Raw genomic sequence first — 17,023 nt, forward strand, 5'->3', positions numbered from 1 at the left:
GCAATTTTGGGTGGGTGTGGTCTATGTGGGCGGGGCCCCAGGGTTGGTTATGGGAACATGCATAGTTGAGATTGACCCTAATGTCATAAGAGAAGTTCAGTATCAATTTGAAGTGAATCCGTGTAGAAATGAAAAAATTATAGTAAATGGAATTTTTTGGTGGGTGTGGCCTATGTGGGCGGGCGCCCCAGGGTTGGGATTGGGGCCATGCATAGTTGAGATTGACCCTAATGTCATAACAAAAGTTCAGTATCAATTTGAAGTGAATCCGTGTAGAAATGAAAAAATTATAGTAAATGGAAATTTTTGGTGGGTGTGGCCTATGTGGGCGGGGCGCCCCAGGGTTGGGAATGGGGCCATGCATGGTTGAGATTGACCGTATTGTCATAGGTGAGGTCCAGTATCAATTTGAAGTGAATCGGTGTAGAAATAAAGAAGTAAATGTAAAATAACCTAAAAAAATGAGTGATAATTTCTGACGCGGCCCCACCCCAACCCCTATAACTTTTGACCCAGGGGTCAGATCAAAATTCCAAATAGTGCAGGGTCGCACATATGCTCATAGCTACCATGTGTGTAAATTTCAAGGTTCTAGTGCTTTTAGTGTAGGAGGAGATAGTGGCCAGGACGGACGGACAGACGGACAGACGGACGGACGGCGGAGATCACCACAATATCCCCACCTTTTTTTCAAAAAGCGTGGGGATAATTAAAATAAAGATTAAGCCACTCTTTCCTCACCTATCAGGCAATGGTGAGCATACTTCAGGGCATCCATTACCACACTCTCAACTGCAAAGTTTGTCTGGTAATTTCCAGCTGGTGGGTTCCGGTGCAAGAAGTTCTGCAACAATTTGTCAAAATCGGCTGGAAGATTCGATATCAACTGATATGGAAAATTTGGCGTACTGAAGTTCATGTCTGCTATTATGAGATCTCGCAATAACGGAAACAGTGGATGCGACCTAAAAGCATTTGAACGGTCAGTAATAAGATGCTGAATAAAACGTTGTTGTGACGCCATCATCGGTGGACGGTTTGGCGAGGCCATGTTTTTGCAGTTTGAACAGTTTGGTATGACACATGGTTCCCCAGTCAGCTGACCACATTGACCTGAGCTGGGACCCATGCCTTGCCCGGGGATTCCAATAGGCATGGACTGGGGTGCGACTCCCATTTGATGGGGTTGTTGTGGTGTCTGAGGTATGCCGCCATTCCAGCCCATTTCGTCACCCATATTGGTACCCTGTGGGAACATTTGTTCGTCTATATTGTTCATGTTCATATGGTCACCCATCTGACCTCGGTTTTGCTGAGCAAATTGAGGGTCATATCCCATCATAGGACCACCACTTGCACAACCGGCGTTCATAGATCGCGGCATTGAACCCTGAAACCCTGTTTGTGAACTAGGACCCATACCCTGATAGTCCTGCCCGGGTCCAAAGTTTTGATTCATATTTGAATGCGGCCCCATTTGACCCCCATTTGCTAACATGCCTTGCTGCGCAGACATTCCCATGCCTCCACAGTTCTCATTCATATTACCCTGAGTCTGTCCTGAAAACTGACAGTTTGCATTTTTCATGATGTTATTATTTTGCATATTCATAGGACCGTACATAGAATTCCCTTTTGAAGGGTCCTGACCCATTTGACACGGCCCTTGGCCCCTATATTGCTCCATTGAATGATGTTGCATAGGGCCTATTGCACCATTTGGCATCTGACAGTTCATATTCGACTGATTTGGCATGTTATCACCGTAGTTTTGCATCACCAAGTTCTGGTTACTGTCCATTCCAAAGTTGTTTCTACTGGAAGACTTTGCCGTGTGGAAATCAAACGGCTGCATATTGTTTGTGTTTGAGTATTCAAAGGAGTTTACATTGGTTTGACCAGAGTTTGTAGGAACAGTATAGGGAGCGGTTTCTGTTTTCACATGATGCTTCAAATGTGGCATCATTTTCGGATTTTTTGAATGCATTCTTTGAATGCTATTCCTATATTCCTCTAATTCACAATCAGGAACATTTGTTCTATAGCATGGTTCGTACGGCAAACCACCATTCTGTTGAGCACAATTAGCACTGGAGTTCTCAGCGAAATGCACAGACTTTTGAGGTGTCACTGCGCCCATGTGCATTTTCTGCTGCTGCCCGTTCATGAGTCCAGAATTCACAGATAAACTAGATGGCACTGATGATGCTGCTGAGTCAAAACTTCTTGAGCTCATTGAATCAGATGACGTGAAATATCCCTGATCAAGCGGAGATTCTAATGGACGGTTATACAAAGAGTTCATGGTCTGACCTTGTAAAGCCATGTTGCCATGGTTACCACTTCCACTCATGGCACACGACTGTCCCCCTTGCGAAATATTTTGAGGCATGAACTTACCACTATTCTGCTGCTGAAAGTTCTGCACATTGACATTTGGTGGTACAGGCCTACCATGACGAAACGGCTGACCCTGCATTGGCGGCTTATGCTGATGTGGCATAGCCATATTCTGACCTTGACTTTGACCTGGGTATTGTCCATACTGAGGGGGTGGTTTATACCCTGGAACACCGGTAGTACTGTGGGGCATCTGTGGAGATGGCGCCCCGCCCAGAGTGCGAGGGGAATAGCACCGCTGTGGTAGATGGCTTTGGTTCGAACCGGCAACATTTTGGTTACCATGAACACTTGAATGGTTGCTATGGCAACTGTGCTCGCTCTGGTTGCTTTGGTTTGAGCTTAAAGAGAGGTTTGACCTAGGAGACATGGCACCTTGTGAATTATTGGGCATTGGTCTTCTTGGTGTCGGTGGAGTATGCGGAGCTTTAAACACTGTGTTTGCGCCCATGTGAGAAAGAGGAGGTGGACTGGGAGGCCCAGAGTTTGACATGTGGAATCGCTTGCTCACCGGACTACTCGAACCGCTGGACGTAGCAATAGTAACATTGGTACTAGATGCTATTGAATACGATGGAGATCCACAGTTCCTGTTATTGCCATTCACAGCACTAGAATTATTAGCGATTGTGTTCCATATACTGTCACTGGAGGTCTTATTGGTGGGAGTATTCAGGGCGCTGTTAGCCTGGCTCTGGTTGGTTGGGGTCGGGAACCCAGACGATCGTAGCGCCTCGGCGGTCATGTACTGAGAGGGATCGCCCGCGTCCTGTTCCATGAGGTACTCCACAAAGTCCAGTTCCATGCCCTCCTTGAGGCCGATATCCTCATACAGCTCCTCCAGGAGTTCGTTTGGGAGCCGCTCATCCATCTCCGCATTGTCAGGGGCAGGCGGGGAGTTTGGTGTGTCTGGGGACCCGCCATTTTCCAGCGACAGTGTGGTGGTCACGGACGAGGCTGAGGGACTCGCTGGGGCCTCTCGGTACTCCATCAGCTGTGGAAGAGACAAACACAAGGATTAGAACTTAAAAATCTATACTTCTTTCCCTTAGCGTTATACAGGCTCTGTAGGCGGGTAGAAACAAAAATTAGTCGACATAAGGAATGCCACTGGGAAAAAATTACTGCAGAATCTTTTAACCCTTTCCGTCTCATATTTGCATTTCCACTTCCACGTATTTGTCGTCCCTTGGAAAATCTCATTGAAGACCTTTCTTACTAGATTCCAGTTTTAAAGGATTCATTTCCAAAGCTAAGCTATTGATAAGCAGCAAACAGCATAAAATCTGAACAGACTGTGAGTTACCCTCAAGCTGTTCTGTTTTTACGCTGGTTGCGTTAAGCCCATTTCACTTCGCTTTTAAGTGGGAAAGCGTTAAAACTTTAACAGCTATTCTTCGCTTACTGACATTTATACTGTCACAGGCTAGGTTGGAGCTAAGAATAACGCAGAAACTGTTAAATATAACAAGATGTGTTTGTGAAACACAATGTCCCCCTATATGATGTTTGACCTTGTAGGATGACCTTGACCTTGTGAAGGATGACCTTGACCATGACATTTCACCATTCAAAATGTGCAGCTCCATGAGATACACATGCATGCCAAATATCAAGTTGCTATCTTTAATATTGCAAAAGTATTCATAAAATAAGCGATTTGGGCCACATATATTTGACCTCTGACCTTGAAGGATGACCTTGACCTTGACCTTTCACCACTCAAAATGTGCAGCTCCATGAGATGCACATGCATGCCAAATATCAAGATGCTATCTTCAATATTGCAAAAGTATTTATAAAATAAGCGATTTGGGCCACATATATTTGACCTCTTATCTTGAAGGATGACCTTGACCTTTCACCATTCAAAATGTGCAGCTCCATGAGATACACATGCATTCCAAATATCAAGTTGCTATCTTCAATATTGCAAAAGTATTCATAAAATGAGCGATTTTGGCCACATATATTTGACCTCTGACCTTGAAGGATGACCTTGACCTTTCACCACTCAAAATGTGCAGCTTCATGAGATACACATGCATGCCAAATATGAAGTTGCTATCTTCAATATAGCAAAAGTTATTGCAAAATGTTAAAGTTGGCACAAACAGACAGACCAACAGACAGGGCAAAAACAATATGTCCCCCAATACTATAGTGGGGGACATAAAAATCTTTTCAGTAATTATTGTGTCCAGTAAGGGACTTATAATCATTGGCTATTAAAGATAATGGAACGCTTGCATGGGACTCAAAAGGCATTGGTAAATGTTATGCCAACAGATCCAAATTTAAAGGGGAACAGTTTTCAAACATAATGCCTTTACTAAAACTTCAACTAGAAGATGCAACTTGCAAGTCACTGAAAAAATCAATGTACACAGAAAATCGCAATCAAATTAAAAAGTGAATCACAAACAATATGAAATATTAACATTACATAAACATAGAGGTGGGATAGGATAGAGAGTGACATGGGCCATAAGCAGGGATCATATTTTCCCGCAACATCAATCGGTCCGGATATAAATGGGGAAACGTATCCGAAAATGTATATCCGAAATCATGACAAATTACGTTAAAATATATACCATTGATTTTGCCATTCATGACGGTTGTATAATATATGTACAAGTAAAATTCCATTAGGCATTTTTTTTTAAACAGAACGAGTTTTCTCAACTTGTTGTATCATTTGGTATTTCATTGTTGTTTCGTGTGCTGTTTTATCAGACTTTTTTCATCGTTGTCAATATTATTAATCTGAGTAAGTCTATACTGTTTTAATGTTGTTGTCGACTCGATAATAGCTTACAAACATGCACTGAACCAAACAAATGTCTGTGCGAGATTGGCTACTGACAACAAAAAACCAAAAATTTATTAAATAATTTGTTGTCAAATAACCCACGGCCGATAGTTTAGATGCGTAGGGATTTAATCACGAGAGCGAAGCATTTGAAACCACGCATCTAATTTTCCGGTCGTGAGCTATTCAACAACAAAGTATAAAGTACACAAATTATTTCGATTCTAACACGGTTTTACTAAAGATTTATTCAATGTATATTATTTTTCTTGTGTACTATTTTATGTGAAGTTCCGCCCATAAAAATAACTTTCGGCTGTTCTGTCGATCAGATCCGCGACTTTCATTCATAATTATATTACCGGATTATTACGCTGGTGGAAAATGTATCGGCATGTTTTGTTTAATTACAGCGCGTGCATTCAGACGCGTCTTTTCGGATGCGTCTTTAATCCGCTGTTCACAAGTTTTTGATTCTTGGTCTGACGTGCAATAAACCGGTCCTGACCGGTTTAGAGACTGCAGCGAATGGTTTATCAGACATAATCGAGATAAGAATTTCATTAGGGTGTGTAAGCATGTACACTGTGTAATCGATTTCATGACATGGGAATTTTAATAGCAACGTTGAACAAACAGAATCGGACCGACAGTTTGGGATTTTCAATCGGTCTTTCATGACCCCAATCGGTCTAGGACCGACAAAACCGAAAAAAATATGATCCCTGGCCATAAGGTTTGCAGACCAAGAATGCAGGATATTCTATTTTACATTCAACATGGACACATGGAAACCTGCTTTTGTGTGAATGAAACAACCATAACAGATTACAATTTATTGGTAGATTCATATCTGCTTGCACAGGTGTTTGCAGTTAGGTGGATTTGAAGGAGTTACATTTTTGAAAGACTGCTGTTGGTCCATAAAATCAATGCGCTAAATTAAAAATTTAATTTATAAATGTATTTACATGACCCTGTTTAACAAAGTGTAAAACAAGGCTACGAATCGATCTTAATAAATCTTATCTAAAAATCTCTTCTAGAAATAAATTCCTGTATTTCTAAACAGCAGCTTATTCATCACAAATTTCAAGTTTTATAGTAAAGAAAATTAATACTTAAAACAACTGATAAAATTTTCAATCAATTACATAGCTGGGGATTTATAACTGAATTGATTACATTCCTGTATTAGCAATTTATCACAAGATGGATAAATCCAATGTTGAAAATTAATATAGTTGGTTAAGATAAAGATAGATATAGAAAACATTTTAAAATAGTTTGATCGAATGTTTATCAAATATATTGTTACAAAGAACATGTTATAACTTAATTGTAAATGATTTTAAATTGATAATGGTGACTTTCATATATGTCATGCATACATATTAAACCCCAAAGTTGGAGAAAAATAAATATGTAAACAGTTACCAAAAACATACAAATGCTCAGTATCCCCTTGTAACTAGGCAACAAACAAGCATGTTCTTCATTACCAACATTTACATAATTAACGTTCCACATACATTAAACACATTCCCATGTCTTTAGTTTTTCGCAACTGAAGTCACAAATAAAAAGAAACAAGAAATTCCCCAATGTAACATGCAAAACATGCTGTTTGGAGGTTCATTTTCAAAACAATTCAAATCAACATGCTGGTGTATTAAGAATTGAGTGTAAAACTGTGGTAACTTCAACAAATAACTTCATCAGATACAATTTGTAAGAAATATTAATATTCATACAGTCCTCAGAACAAAAGGTCAGTAGGTCAGAAAAAAATAAATAAGAAAGTGGTTTCTCATGTCAATTATAATTAAGACATTTAAGATAAACTAGTAGATTTATTACAATACATTATCAAACTCTTCATTTTACACTTCAGCACTTGAGTATTCATGTGTTAAGGTGTTACAAACACAACAAACACCGAGTGAGGACCAGGACTTTCTGGCATCAGCGAGCCACTTCTATAACAATGTTCCCGAGCCTGTGGTCTCTTAAGAGCTCATGATTCACTAGATAGGGATACTTAGCTACTTCAAGGACAATATTATGTTTTTATGTAAGAACCCTTCTTATTCTTGAGTATTTAATGTTTTTCTCTTTCAGTCCGATCATCAGTTTAAAGGAATGTACAGAAGACTATCAGAATATTTCAATACCAATTGAGTTAATAATTTTATGTTGACTATCAGAATAATCAAATATTTTGAGTTCATATGTTATACATATAAAATCGCACCTGGTTATCTTATTGCAAGAAAATTAAAACTTTAAAAAATATTATTGGAAAAACCACTGGCACAAGTTTAATCAGTTCCAGCTACTTTTTAAAAAGCCAACACAGCTGAGCAATTGATTAAGTTGATTAGTTATATTGTCCACCAGCTTAGGTAAAGCATCACAGATAATGGAGAGTGTGTTCTATCAATCTCCCTTAACTCCCTAAACAGCCCCTAGGGACAGTGACCAATTGTGTTCTTGTCAAACATTACGTAACCTGCCTTTGTAAGGAGTTGGAGGTCTATTTATGTGGATTAGGGTCCTCTCAGACTGGCAAACAAATAGTGATAATGAGGAGGTGCTGGGTTGCTATTGTCAGCACCAAATCTGACAATCTGAAGAGTTGGTGATAAGGATGCAAAGAGACTGCATGCTTATATATATATATATATATATATATATATATATATATATATATATATATATATATATATACAGGGATCATATTTGCCCACAACATCAATCGGTCCGATAGAAATTGGGAAATCCGAAAATTTATGTCCGAAATCATGACAAATTACGTTAAAATATATAAATATATACCATTGATTTTGCCATTCATGAAAGTGGTATAATAAATGTGCAAGTAAAATTCCCTTAGGCATTTTTTTAAACGGAACAAGTTTTCTCAACTGGTTTTATCATTTGCTATTTCATTGTTTCGTGTGCTGTTTTATCAGACTTTTTCATCGATCATTGATGTCAATATTTAATCTGTGTTAGTCTATACCGATGTTTTAAATTGTTGTTGACTCGATAATAACTTACAAACATGCACTGAACCAAACAAATGTCTGTGCGTAGGTTGGCTACTGACAATAACACACCAAGTAATTAAGAAATAATTTGTGTACATTATAGTTTGTTGTCAAATAACCCACGGCCGATAGTTTAGATGCGTAGGGATTTTATCCCGAGAGCAAAACATTTGAAACCACGCATCTAATTTTCCGGTCGTGAGTTATTCAACAACAAGATATAAAGTACACAAATTATTTCGATTCTAACACGGTTTTACTAAAGATTTATACAATGTATATTATTTTTCTTGTGTACTATTTTATGTGAAGTTCCGCGCATAAACATAACTTTCGGCTGTTCTGTCTATCAGATCCGTGACTTTCATTCATAATATTACCAGATTATTACGCTGGTGGAAAATGTATTGGCATGTTTTGTTTAGTTACAGCACGTGCTTTCAGACGTGTCTTTTCGGATGCGTCTTTAATCCGCTGTTCACAAGTTTTTGATTCTTGGTTGATGTGCAATAAACCGGTCCTGACCGGTTTAGAGACAGCAGTGAATGGTTTATCACACCTAATCAAGATAAGAATGTCATTAGTTAGCATGTACACTATGTAATCGATTTCATGACATGGGAATTTTAGCAAACAGAATCGGACCAACTATTTGGGATTTTCAATCGGTCTTTCATGACCCCAATCGGTCTAGGACCAACAAAACAGAAAAAAATATGATGCCTGTATATATATATCATTAACAAGAGATGTCTCCATCGGAAGACATATGCCACAGAAAAACGCTTTTATGAAAACAAAAAGCAGATTTCGAAACCTAAACGCCGACCCTAAGTTCAAGGTCAAGGTTAAAGGGGTCAAATTTTTTGTGCGTGTGGAAAGGCCTTGTCCATAAACACATGCATACCAAATATGAAGGTTACATCTGAAACAACATTTTTCGCAACTTAAAAGAAAGTGTGACGGAAAGACGGACGGACAGTGCGATCACTCTATGCCCTCCTTTGGGGGCGGTAAAAACTTATCACTCCAAAAAGGTTCTTAAGCCATATGCATCCAGGATTGCTCAAGGTTTAAGGAGCTGCTAACCTGTCCACAAATGAGACCATGAAACCTAGAGTGAACTGCAGACAGCATAATGCTCCTGACCAGATTACTTGGCTGCGCAGGCTGGGCTGGATCTTCAATGGGCGTTGCGTATGCCACATACGACCAATTTTCACATGACGCGGCTTCTAATATTTGCTACTGAATTTTATGGCGTAACACAAAGTGGACAATATTGTGGTAGTATTAACAACCAGAAAAACAACATCTAACAAGCAAATTCGTTGAATTGATATCCCCCCGCCAATATGCTTCTGGACACAAAAGTGTAATATTTGACACTCAAAAAGGCATTTTTTCAATATACAAAGGGCCATAACTCCATTATTAACAGATGGTGTACAATGCCATTTGGCGTGCATCATCGACTTATCCATATATATACTCATACCAAGTTTTGAAATCCGCCAAAGCACTTCCAAGATATGACTCCGGACACAAAAGTGCCGGACGGACGGAAAGCCGGATGGACGGACAACGCCAAAACAATATCCCTCTGCCTATGGCGGGGGATAATTATTTGTACGAATATTGATGTAAGCGTAACAGTGGCAGCCTTCAAGGTAATGAGTCATGAAATTTACATCTATTAAAGAAAATTGGAAGGGATCTATCCATTTATGTTTTACTTTCACATAAAAATGTCATGTATCCACTCCAAACTAGTCTTAAGTTACATATAATAAAGCCTTAAAAAATGTACATGAACTGCTACCTTAGTCTTCAACAAAATGTGCCCACACTGTTTATTGTACAAAGTTATGTGCCAGTAAAAATGGCCATAAACATTTTGTATTAATTGTTCCAGGAAATCTCATCAGCAATTGAAATGCGACAGTAAAACAATCAGTTCATCTTTTATTCATTGATTCTGTACAGACTGTTTGATGTGTTCCCCGTGTCCTCTCAGGTAATAAATTTAATTACTCTTTATGAAAGGATATTCTTGGTGTTCCTGCTGGTAGAATAATCCTGACCACTCATGCAAGGGCATCAAAATGTAGACCAGAAAGCCGCCTTTGTAAGTTTTTTTGTTGTTGTTAAGTTCAACTGAATCAATACCCCAATAAATCCATTGCATTTCCACAGGCAATTAGCGTGTTGGCCAGTTACCTTTGAAAGAGCCTTCCAGCTCGTGAAGAGAAGGGTGCATTGGTGTAACATTGATAATCATTTTCTGACATTCACAATGTTATTCTTTCTTACACATGCTAATAGACAGAATTGGGTGATATTGGCATGACCTTTCAATGCCTAAAAACTGTCAAAAGCTGTTTAGAATGCTAAGATTGTTACACACAAATATCAGCCAAAATTTTGAAACCACAATAGTTTTTCCCTTTTTTAAATTAAATATAAAACTAAACAGGCTTTTTGCAAATGCTTTAACGGTAAGTCATACATTTTAAAGGGCCAAACTTGACCATCATAAACACATGCCGATCTGGTCAGGGGTTTAAAAATTCAACAACTTTTTCTCTCAGTATTTGCTTAAGATAACCAGTGTAGGCCATATACTTGAGATTCATTGAAAAATAAAGTAATCTCGGTCCATTATCACTGAATTCACCATTTGTCATTTCGCACAAAGACGATGATTGCCAACCAGCGGTATGGGGCGGCGAAGTTTACAGAAATTAATCGCGAATAATCACGACCCTTCCCACTAACTTCACTCGATGTTTAGAAGATCAGGTAACTCCTTTAAATGGAAGGTCACATTTTAATTAAACATTCGCTGGACTTTGACAATAGCCAATGATTTCATTCATGTGAGAGCTGGATGTAAATCATTCACGAAATGTTGTTATTAAAACGTCTTTTATTTCACATGAAAGGTCTACAGGGTCCTTCGGACGGTAGCTGTGATGGAATTTCTTGATAAAGGATTAAATATTCATGCTTTAAAAACCTATTATGGACGGATGTCCAAAACACTGGGTGAAGCAAATGGATGAGTTTCTTCCTAGTGACAAAAGCTGGTCAGATTTAAACAAACATTTCCCAAAAATATTCTTAAAGCAAGTGTGTCATTTATATTCAATTGATCCCTTCTTAAAGAAGCTGAACAAATGACCTGTTTCAGACAGAAAAGAAATTCACGTGGGAAGCTGATGGACAAGATCAAGCCAGTGAACATGTGACCATAATTGCAAGGAACAATCATTCCCTGGTGGCTTTTCAATTCCTAACACATATCACAAATCTGGTTGTACACCAACAGTGGTGTTTTTTTTAACAGTTAACCAGTGAAGAAAAGACAAAGTAAACACCTCATTTGCAATACCTGAGAAGTCATTAAAATAGTCCACTTTGAATGTCACAAATTACCACACCAATAACTAAAATTATTTATGGAGTTACCTTTTTGTTTTGTTTTTACTGAATAACATGACAAGAAAAGCCAAATATTAGCATAGCTATGTACCCTGTAAGTCTTTCATAGAAGAAAAGTAAGAATTTCAACTCTCATGTTCTGTACGACTTAGCTGTTGTTAGAAGAAAATTAAAGAATTATGACTGACACATACTAATGCTGTAACCATTAATAACAGTTACATTTTGTGGATGAATTACTGGCATATGATAACCTTTAGCAGTGTTTCTTCTGTTGAGGAAGATGGTGATACAAGTTTAAGACTTGACTAAGTACTTACCTCTTATATTGACCAATGATCATCTTTACTTTTTAAGCGCTTCATGAGAAGGCAAAAGAGTTTATAATGGGCTTTAAAATAAAAATTTTGATGCTTAAATTTGAAATTTATTTAATTTTTACAGGCCTAATAAATATTTTTCATAATAATTAACCAGTGTGTTTTTTCATTCAAAATCAGGTCCCGTTTTCGGTCCCATTTCCAATGGAAAATAGTATATATTTGTCCCTAATGGGAGATAAAAATTGGTAATGGAAGGTTTCCAAAAAAATAAAATAATATTTTTTAGATCTTAATATTTTGTTTATCTCCAAGTCATATAAGTTCAACCTTAGTAAATATAATACTGAAAACACATGAACTCTCAATTTTGAAGCATTTTTTTTAGCAAAACAATACTATTTTCCCTATTTTAGTCAAAACGCCGCAAATTTTCTCAATCCAAAGGGACCCAGCACCATTGTCAAAACGGTGAAAAAACCCCATTGATTTCAACTGCATTTATCTTAACCCTTACAGTGCTGGAACAGAATTTTAAAGGCCTTTGCAAACATTTTGGATCCAGATGAGACGCCACAGAATGTGGCGTCTCATCTGGATCCAAACTGTTTGCTATTCTGTTAGTATTCTTTGAAAAAAATCGAAGAAAATGCTAATTTTAGAAATTCAGCAGACAACATTTTAGCAGATGACAAGTTACCCAGCATGCAAAGGGTTAAATGATCATTTGATTTGAACTGCTACATAAGAAGTTCAAAGAGTTTTGTTACTGAGGGGGGATATTCTTACATTAATAATACTGTAAAATTAATTTTATTCTAACATGCCCTAATAAATATATTTGCAGCATTATGACCTGAACCATATAATATAATACATTACTATGATGCACGGCTTGGGACTTGTGCTTGCATTGTTTAGTCCATTAAGAATCAACAATTATTAAATTCTTCATTTTCAAAAAGATCAGTGGGTATAATGAACAAAAGGTGTGAGTCTTTGTTTGGAATTTCAATATGTTAGGAAATTTTTAACAAATGCATAGATTTTTATATATTGTTTTACAATATGTTTTTAAGTCAAGGCAAATAAACTACAACCTTTAAATTGATCAAGAACTATTTCACATTTATACAAAAATTACAGAACTTAAAATTGTGTGTTTTATGGCCTTTAATAACATAAACATTCTAATATGCAAGACCTCAAAAACATTCAGCAGTTTAAACAGACCATTTAAATTAAACTGTAATATGGGTGTCAATTACAGCCATGCAAATTATTCTTGGCATGTAACAAAGGTTTCTGAAACATTATAAAATGTCACACAAGTTCTCAATAAAGCAAGCCACAGATAACAATCATTTGTATTTCTTATAAAAACACATTGTTTTGAAAGCAAAGTGATTTTGGGATAATATTGACCCTGATCTATTTATCTTCTACTCTCAAGGGGCCATAAAATGCAGGCCTGTGTTGGTGCAATAAAGGGCTATAAACATGGCTAAGGCCAATACTACATAAACCACTATTGCAACAGTGCACAGATTTACTGATACAGAAATTTGATAACAAATCAACAGCATGGGCAAGCAATGATAGATTGTAAACACACTTGTTGCATGCATAACTTGGGCAATAGTGTTATGTGGCCCCAAGTTCTGATGGACCCCCTTTGAAGTGACAACTGGGAGATATAAAGATGATGGAGAAGCTATGACCACCTGCTTCAATTCTTGTGAAATACTGCCCCAAGGTAATTATGAACAGTCCCTCCTAAATTGAGATACAAATTTGTCTGGCTAGACAACTTTTATGGCCCTTATACAAATTATAGCATAACTGTCCACGGACTGTTAACACTGCACTTCAAGAAATTATTTCTGAGTATTATTAAACATGACTGCACCATAAACAGTTTAAATAAAGAAAATGAAGCTGTTAATTTCCCCCTGGCTCTCTAGTATTTCTTGAAAGTTTGCAACTAATTGTTACAGGATATTTTTTTCACAATTACCTTATATATTATTCAATTTTGTTTCGATAATTCTAATTGGAATAAAAACAGACAATTCTTTAATGATTATTGAAAGTTATTTTCAAAAGGACTGTGCGGTATGGTTTCTTTCCATTTTTTGTTACATTTGAGCATCAATGGCAACTTTTTCTACATTACACTTTTCAACACGGAGTCAGGTCAGTGAAATATCATGGTGACTTATATACAATAAAATAGCACTTTCCATCCAATCTCACTGACTTGAGTATAGAGATGAAGATATGTTTCACATGGTTTTCATTTAAAATAATGTTTTCCTCTTCTCCTAAAACACAAATTGTTAATCCCCGTTGTCTTCCGATGTACCTGTCAAAAAAATAGGTGGAATGGAATGTAGCAGCTTTTAAGAGTAACAAGGCTATTGCCAAGCAATATATGTCCACTACCGGCTCCATCATTGTCAGATTTAAAAAAATATTTGTTGCCATAGAAACCAGAATTTTTGATGTGGGAACAAAATGATATGACATGCCTAATGTCCATATTGCCAACTATCCATGTTTCAAGTTTCGTGACAAAATATGAAGAACTTTAAAATCTATTGCAGGATCCAGAAAAGTGTGACAAACTGACAGACAGACAGACACACAGAGTGCAAACCATAAGTCCCCTCCGGTGAAACCAGTAGGGGACAATAAAAGGATATCAAGAGCATATTCTCGCACACATGCTGAAAATATGCATGTTTGAAAAAAAAGCTAAAGAGGGGTCTAAAAGAAAAAGAATTCTATTACAGAAATAATAAGTTTATCCCTTGTTCTGTCGGTAACATACTGTATACAACTAACACCAAAGCCATTGTTCAGCATTTTTTAAAACCTGAAACCACGATACATACATCATCAAGTGTGGACACGGGACTGTCAGTGTCCCTAGACCGCTTGGTCGGTCTGGAGTTCCCAAGCCTCCCGGTCTTCTGCGTGTCCGTAATCACCCTAGGCTTGCAAGGACTGTTAAGCACTGAGTGCGCATCTCTCGTGCGATCACGATAGGTGCTGAATGCTAACGCGTTCGGTTTACAAAACTCAAAACCATTGTCAGAGTGATCTTTGATGAATTCAGCGAGTTTTTCACATGGGTCCAGGCAGTTTTTCTTGTCGATGACATCTTGTTTCTCTGCGTCCGTTTGCGTAGAATCTGGACTTACAGTACTGTATAACATTGTCATCTAATCATCAGACATTCACTGCATCACTTACACAACCCACACCTCCTGCCTGCACGCTGTCTGTTAATACTCTTTCGCTGAATACTTTTTTTTTGCTTCTACATTGTGCTTTTTATCAAATCAAACTTAGAAGACAGAACTGTTTCAAACATAAATTCACAGTAATTAAATGATGCAAGCTTCACAGTGATTTGTATGATTCTATGTATGCAACAAATCCTTTTTATGAAGCAAGGTTCTCACACACCACAACAAATTTTCACTGTTGATTGTCTATTAACAATGTCTTTCCTTTCAGATATGTCCTGTGTACATTCAGTGTGGTCAGTTTGTGGTCAGTGGAGCATGACTGGCCAGTGGTGATTTAAACTTTAATTTCCCATATATCACAGATAGAATCCACACAAAACCTGTACTTAAGCCTTCTAAATAATCAACTCTGTTCTTATGTTCACACAAACTTATCAGAACATACAGGATAAGTAAGAAATAAGTCTTTCTTTCCAGTTTCATTCATTCACAGATAGTGTAATCTTTCCAAGCTTTTCACCAACAAAGACCTGTACTCTGTTTGAATGTTGCACCAAATCTTCTGATTGGCTGCCTGGGTGAGCAAGTAACCAATCAAAGGGCAAAATCCATGAAAAACAACTGGACCACCTGCTTCATGAAAATTGCTTTGAAACCTTGAAAGCAGGACCAAATGCCTTCACATGTTGTATTGATTGATGTTATAACACACACTGGTTGAATGCCCTAGGGGATTATGTCTCTTTTGATGTGATTTAAAAATTATGCTCAATAAAAAATTAAATTATGATTAGATGGGAGGATGATAATGTTAAATTTATAACATAAGTGATATTTAAGTTATAAAACAGTCACAGCTATTTATTGTAATGCATTAACACTAATTTAATATTAATTAGGCCGTATGCATGATAATGAAGCAAACACTCACATATAAACATGAAAAGCCCAAGACATACATCGGTTAAAAATTATATGTACATGTTTCTTTGTACATATAAGATTAATATTTAGTTTCCAGCAACATATATGTTAAAAAGTACACATATATTAATAATTTATATTATATGTACTTCATTTATAAACAAGCATTTATTTTAAGTTACTCTATATATTAAAAATACATATAGCAAAACAAAAGAGTTCAAACAAGTTTTACTTAAAAATAATATTTAACTATTCAAATTTTTAGCATATTTTAAATATTTATTATTTAGCCAGGAGCAGAAATCAGATTTACACAAAGCAGGTGCAAATGGGAGACCCCAGCCATGGCTTGTGGTCCAAAGTTATTAGCAATCTGTTACTATACAAGCTGTTTCACACAATTTTGTTGCACTTCCTTTGATCTACAAGAACTCTTTCAAACATCTTGATTGGCCATCAATAAATGTGTTTACCTGAGCATCAAATGGTATGGAAAGAGTAAACTCTAATAATATTGTGTTTGCTGTTAATGTAATTACCACCATTTTTGTATAATTTGCACCTTCTAGCAGTATTGATGTAATACACCAGATTCTAATCCAATTAGGCTGGCTTTTTTCACAGCCACTGATGGAATGTTATTCAGAGTGGCCCCGAATTGTCCCCTAATTTGTATCTGTCTGAGGGAACCCAATGGTGGGTCTCATTAATATCCAATAGAGATTACCTCCACTGATTGAGTAACATGCTTAATGTTAATGTGAAATTTCAAAAAGTGATAATTAATTAAAATTAATTATTCATTAT

The 17,023-nt window shown here is 37.1% G+C and overlaps 1 protein-coding gene and 1 long non-coding RNA gene across 6 annotated transcripts in view; both read right to left on the reverse strand.

Annotated features, from left to right (window-relative positions):
- The window catches only part of LOC127860064 (uncharacterized), a 74,741-nt gene that overhangs the window by 34,686 nt on the left and 23,032 nt on the right, over positions 1–17,023 (reverse strand). For 4 of the 5 annotated variants that reach the window (XM_052397824.1, XM_052397826.1, XM_052397823.1 and 1 more), the window contains exon 3: positions 742–3,394. In XM_052397824.1, the coding sequence (XP_052253784.1) occupies positions 742–3,394 (2,653 nt within the window). Of the gene's footprint in view, positions 1–741; positions 3,395–14,929; positions 15,804–17,023 lie in introns of those variants that run through there. The other variant, XM_052397822.1, reaches the window with a different exon arrangement.
- LOC127860077 (uncharacterized) lies at positions 3,395–4,574 on the reverse strand. Its single transcript, XR_008039593.1, has 2 exons — positions 4,379–4,574; positions 3,395–4,232 (listed from the first exon to the last, which is right to left on the reverse strand). It is a non-coding gene; the product is annotated as an uncharacterized LOC127860077 (long non-coding RNA).

The sequence above is a fragment of the Dreissena polymorpha genome, chromosome 15 (genome assembly GCF_020536995.1).
Source record: "Dreissena polymorpha isolate Duluth1 chromosome 15, UMN_Dpol_1.0, whole genome shotgun sequence".
Classification (NCBI taxonomy): Eukaryota; Metazoa; Mollusca; class Bivalvia; order Myida; family Dreissenidae; genus Dreissena; species Dreissena polymorpha.